At 37.6% G+C, this 6,000-nt stretch overlaps 1 protein-coding gene and 1 long non-coding RNA gene across 2 annotated transcripts; one reads left to right on the forward strand and one right to left on the reverse strand.

The window, feature by feature from the left end:
* Window positions 1-1,338: 1,338 nt before the first annotated feature.
* Window positions 1,339-5,680, reverse strand: gh1 (growth hormone 1). Its single transcript, XM_008416502.3, has 6 exons — window positions 5,575-5,680; window positions 5,352-5,485; window positions 4,375-4,491; window positions 3,201-3,344; window positions 1,622-1,768; window positions 1,339-1,539 (listed from the first exon to the last, which is right to left on the reverse strand). The coding sequence occupies exons 1-6, from the start codon at window positions 5,582-5,584 to the stop codon at window positions 1,477-1,479; spliced, it is 615 nt and encodes a 204-aa protein (XP_008414724.1). The 5' UTR covers window positions 5,585-5,680; the 3' UTR covers window positions 1,339-1,476.
* Window positions 1,410-4,289, forward strand: LOC108166524 (uncharacterized). Its single transcript, XR_014088762.1, has 3 exons — window positions 1,410-1,527; window positions 1,644-1,796; window positions 3,188-4,289. It is a non-coding gene; the product is annotated as an uncharacterized LOC108166524 (long non-coding RNA).
* Window positions 5,681-6,000: the final 320 nt, after the last annotated feature.

Raw genomic sequence — 6,000 nt, forward strand, 5'->3', positions numbered from 1 at the left:
AACATCATATAAGAAAATGTATCCATGAATTTTATTGCAAGAATGTTGTCTTTGTTTTTTAAAATCTAAAAAAAAGCACAAAAAACAAGCAAACAAAAGAACAAACAAAGATGAGAACCAATTTTTTTAGTAGATATTTATAAAAAATTTGCAAGCAGTATTTTTTCAAAAATTTATCTACATTTTTAGCATCTCTATCTGGACTAAACTTATGTGCGCTGCTCTAGACGGCAGACCTACTTGGACACCCTGTTCCAGGTAGACGTATGGTGGTGAAATATTTCCTTAAATCAGGGCCAAACACCAGCAGCAGACCAACACGAAGCTCTAATATTCCAGAAGATAGAAAGTTCTGGACCAACAGCGGAGATGTTATTTTATCCCTCCTTTCATCCGCTCAGGAAAAGGGGAAGTTAAGCTGCGCGTTGAAATCTTGAATTACAGCGTTGAATCCTGATGCTGCTGCTGCTCTAAGGACGTTAAACCGGAGTTAGCTGCTTTGAGGTTTATGACTCTTCAGAACAGAATGGTCCTGGATCGAATGACGGCTTGTGCAGAGGGAGTTTGTGTCATGATTTGTATTTCCTGTTGTACTTATATTCAGAGTTGGGTGATTAGTAGTTATATTTACTCAGCTGCATTTACTTGAGTAACTTTTTTAGATGTATGTTTACTACACTGTTCGTTTTACTTTTTCTTCAGTAACGTTGTGATGAATTGTTTTCTACCCTCTGAATGAAAAACAAACATGTTTTAGAGAAAAATTCACCAGACACAGACACACACCTGCAGTTTTTGTTAAAGCTTCAGAAGTTTTTTAATGACAGAAACTGATTTGGAAACATTTTCTGTTGCCTAATGTTGTTACTTTTTGTTGCTTGCATAATTTTTATTTTCGTCCTTAAAATACCAAAGGTTCCACTTAACTTTATATTTTAGTCCATCTGATGATGTAATTTTTAAATATTAAATAATTAATTAGATACTTTTTTACTATTACTTGAGTAATTTCCTGGACAGATACTTTCTACTTTTAGTGCTACTCTATGCCATTGTTTGCTATTGCACTGTCCAACCTAACAACTCTTATAGACGCACTTGTTATTAAAAAACAGAAAAACTCTGATGACTTTTTTAAAAATATATTTTTATGCATAGGTATTTAGCTGAATTAAGGGCAAAAATGGCTCTTTCAACTGTGAATTTTGCAGATAATAAGTCAAATTTGAATAATTAACCAGGACTTGAATAGTAAAACCAGAGACTCTATTTCAGGTGATCTGTGTAAAGTGTTTTTCATCTGGATGATCCTTAACAGTCAGAGAAAACAACAGGAGATAAATGCAACACAGACAACACTTTATTTTACATATTATGACTGCTGTGACATCACTTCCTGTTGGCAGCTTCCATAACACACCACCAAGCAGAATCTACGCTACTGCAGGGGGCGGGGCTTAATCCGAGAGGGCGTGGCTACAGAGTGCAGTTTGCCTCTGGAGAGAGTCGACACTTTGCCACGGTCAGGTAAGTCTCCACCTGAAAGAACAGTCATGTCCTTGTTGCTGTCATCATTGTGTCATTGTTAAACCACGGTGACTTCCTTTAACTCTTTGTTTACCTTGTGCATGTCCTTTTTGAAGCACGCCAGCAGTTCGTAGGTTCTCCGCAGCGACTCGTCAGCTTCCAGACTCTGATAATAATTTCCGTAAGGTGCCAACTGGAGGTTTGAGGTGTCAGTAAAGATCTCTGGTACGTCCTGATTGGCCTGCAAGCTCAGGTGGTCAGTTTCTCAGGTAACAGGTTCACAGGGAGATAGTGATGATTGATGAAAGATTTTTATGCCAATTTTCATCTGACAATCTTAAAGATGCAGAGTATTAACAGTATTAACATTTATTTTGAAAATCTCTGTTGTGACAGAATGCTATGAGGCAGAAAATCTGAAAAACTCGCGCTCCTCTACCTCTTCACTGAGCTATTTTAGCGATCTGCACAAATACAATGCTCCTGGTCAAAAACAACCAATCAGGGCCAGGAGGCGGGTCTTAGTGCTAGCAATTATGCTCATCTAATCACTGCTAATGGTAGAGAAACAACTTACAGTTACAGGAAAACTATTTATCTGTCGTCATGCTAACTAGCATTAGCATTCATGACAGGCTGTGCTAGCTGTAACATAGTTGAGAGACAGGGGGAGGGTTGAGGAGTGTTTACATACGCTTGATTGACAGCGTTAAGACCCTCCTCCTGGTTCTGATTGGTTATTTCAGAATGAGTGGCGTATTTCTGCAGTTAGCACTGAGAAGGCAGAGGAAAACTATTTTTTCACAGATTACCTGTCAGAACATGATGTCAGTTTTAACAAATATCTACAAAATATTTTTTAAATAAAAGTTACTGTAGCTTTAAGTTCTTCCAATTATTGGAATAGCATTTTAAGATAATCTCGGTGTTGAGAGCGATCTGCTCCACTTGGAATGATGTCAGAACTTCAGATTTTTTTCTGTTAAATATAGTCTGAAGACTTTCAGCATTACTTCTTCCCAGGTGGCCATTTTTGTTTACTCTTCAAAAGAGTAAACACGATTTCCCATCTAAAATCTTTACTGAAAAAAAAGCTTCTTTGAACCAACTTTAAAAAAATGACTCACTTCTTACAACTAATCTTATTAGTTTTGCTCAAACTATAAATTTGATTTGAATAATTCTGAAATTAGAATTATAGTATGAACAAAACTAATTCAAATTCAATTCAAAAATACTTTATTTATCCCAGAGGAAAACTAAATGTTGCTGTAACTCATATTAATTCAAATTCCTCAAATAGTTAATAAATAGTGATGACTGTTAGCAAAATAGATATCCTGTAGCAGTCTGTATTACAGTGCATTTGAAGAAGCATCTGACTGAAGTCACTGTTCCATGAGGAACTCATGACTATGCATGCGTCATGAGGAACAAGTATTTTTCTATTGCAAATATATATTACACTTGAAATTATAAGTGAAATAATCTGCCAAAAGAACAAATACTTTTTCATCAATATCAATTATTAATTTAAAACAAACTGTTTTATCTTGATGAAAAGTTACTTATAAGTTTATTTCGTCTTATTTTGCGTGTAATAAGGTATTTGTACTAGAAACTAGACCAAAATAAATTGTAATATTTTGCGTTTTTGCAGTGATGGTTCTCACCTTGATCAGCAGCATGATTCCCGTCTTCAGTTCCGTCAGTTTGGGGGAGATTTGGGTCCTCGGACCAGAACCTCCGGACAGAGATCGGCTCGGAAACTCCCAGGACTCCACCAGGCGGTAGGAGATTGACAACAACTTCAGAACCTGCAACCAATCAGTGCAAAGCAGATCCACAACGGATTCAGAAGTCAGAACCAACTACCACCAGATTCAGAACCGTTAGTAATGGACCCAAGCTGCGGTTCTTAAATCTTTTTGCACCGAGGACTAAAAATCCCCAAACTGAAAGTATTCCGGGGTCAAAATGTTATTTCCCCACATTTTATTTGACAACAATCAGTGGCGGTGTCTGATAACGCAGTGCACGTTCGTGGGTTAATTTGCCCTTCTCAGTATTTGACAGGCGGGCCCCCGGTGGAGGTGGGTCAGATTTGCCCTGTGTGTTGTCTTGAAGGCATGTGTAGTATAATTATATATTGTGTAGTAGTCTATAATTATCTGTAGTACTGTGTAGTATAGTGAGGTGTTGTGTATTCCATCAGAGTATTTTTTTAGTTCCTCTTACTACTGTTTGCTTTGTGTAATACTATTCTGTAGTAACCATACTCCGTTTTACTGTGTAATAATGTACAATACTTAGCAAGTGTGGTACTTTGTTCTGTTGTTTGGAACTATGTAGTACTCTTTGATACTGTGTAGCCCTCTATAGTACTGTGTGGTACTGAGTAGAGCTCTGTAGTTATGCGTAGTATTTTGCCATATGTTTCCATAGTACAGCATAATACTCTGTACTTCTGCATGGTATTTATTATGTAGTTCTGTATAGTACAGTGTTATATTATGTAGCACTATAATTATTTGTACTCTATCACATGGTGAGGTTTAGTGTAGTACACCATAGTATTTTGTAGTTCTATCAGGTGCTGTTTGATACTGTGCAGTTCTGTATAATACTCTGTAGTTTTGTTTAGTACTGTTTTGTAGTAAGTCATACTTGGTAGTATTCTATTATTTTTAGTAGTACAGTGCCATACTCTGTTGTATTGTGTAGTACTATTTAAATATACCACTCTGTATTTCTGTGTAGTACTCTGTTGTTCTTTTTGAAACTGTGATTCCCTATAGTGAAGTGTAGTACTCTGTAGTACTGTGTAGTACTGCGATGTGTACTGACGGAGCTGCGCTGTGTCTCATGTTTGTCGATGGGGCTGATGATGTAATCCGAGTTGCAGAAATCCTGCAGGAAAATCTTGTTGAGTTGCCGCTGTTCCTCCGTCTGCAGGGAACTCTCCTGATACACAGAAGTACACAGAAGTACACATCAGGCACAGCCATAGACATTGTACACTGCAAAAACACAAAATCTTACCAAGTGTTTTTGGTTCCGCTGCAGTAACACGTTATTTGCAGCGTTGTGCAGAAGACTGAGACTGTGGTCATTTGTTAAATAATGACACTGATAATGCAAAACTGCACTAAACGTTTCATTAAAGTTTATTAAAAGTATAAACTTTGTATTATTCAGTAAATAATGACACCTTTAATAGACTTTTAGTGCAACTTTTAATTGAACTTTGCATTGAAAGTGTCATTATTTACTGAATAATGCCAAGTTAAAGTTTTTAATGGACTTTTAGTGCAACTTTGCACTTAAAACACCATTATTTACCAATTGAGATCTTATGACAACAGTCATAAACATGACATAACACCTGTTATGAACATGAAGGAGCGTCATGTCAGTCTTATGCTCACCCCTTCAAATAAAGTGCTACCCTGGTTTCCACTGCATATATCTCAGTACACTGGAAGTAGAACAAACTAACTTACAAGTGACCTTTCAGCAAGATATATGAGCTTGTTTTAAGTAAATAATTCTTTAATATTGATGAAAAACTTTTAGATTAATTAACTTATAACATGGGAAACTGAAATAATCTACCAATGGATCTAGAATATTTTCATCAATATCAAAGAATAATTGGCTGAAATCAAGCTCCTAAATCTTGTTTTAAGTCAGTTTTGTCTTATTTCAAGTATATAAAGATAGTTACCATAAAAGCCCAAATTTGTTGATAAGATTTTGTGTTTTTGCAGTGTAACTGCATTGATGGTTGCAGTTTTTGTCCTTCAGAGCTTCCGTAGACTTACGAATTCAGAGAAGAACCTCTGAGCGAGCAGGTGGAGGTGCTGGACTCTGCTGACGGCGATGGAGAACATCCGCTGGCTGTCTGTGATTGGCTGAGAGGAGACGCCCAGACACATGACTGACAGCAGGAGGATGGCTGGGAGACACAGGTGAGACAGGTGAGCGGCGGCACCATCACCAGAGTTTCCACGGCAACCTGACACATTTAAAATACCCGGGTCTTACCTCGGTCCATGGCTGATGTGGGATCAGTTGTGGTTCTGCTTGATCTGATCTCAGTTGGGCTGCTGGGCGTTCTGACGTTCCAGCTCAGAGTTTTCAGGTTTTATAGCTGAAAGTTTGATGCTTAAATTCATGAGCAGAAACATGAAACGAGCAAACAGGCCTGTGTTGGTCTCATTAACATGGACACCTTCCAGTGATCCTGATGCAGCATTAAAGGCAGGTCGGAGCTGGAAACCCCGCTCCAGACACGATGTTCTCCAAGCTGCTCCGGCTCCATCCAAACCCTCCAACATTTCGACTGCTACATTGTACAAAACTAAAGAACAAACCACACTGATGAAATAATAAAAACATTTTGTTCTTTTTCATGTATTCATTTATATTTCTTGACCATATCACATGTCCAACCTGCAGTGGAAATACTCT

This window comes from Poecilia reticulata, chromosome 8, assembly GCF_904066995.2.
Source record: "Poecilia reticulata chromosome 8, P_reticulata-male-v2, whole genome shotgun sequence".
Lineage (NCBI taxonomy): Eukaryota > Metazoa > Chordata > Actinopteri > Cyprinodontiformes > Poeciliidae > Poecilia > Poecilia reticulata.

Bases quoted from the DNA above. Each gene is read 5' to 3' on its own strand.
- gh1 (XM_008416502.3), bottom strand. The intron at 4,492-5,351 runs GTAAGTCTACGG...TCTGTGTATCAG, and splicing joins AGAGGTTCTTCTCTGAATTC to GAGAGTTCCCTGCAGACGGA. The intron at 1,540-1,621 runs GTAAACAAAGAG...CTGTTCTTTCAG, and splicing joins TCAAAAAGGACATGCACAAG to GTGGAGACTTACCTGACCGT.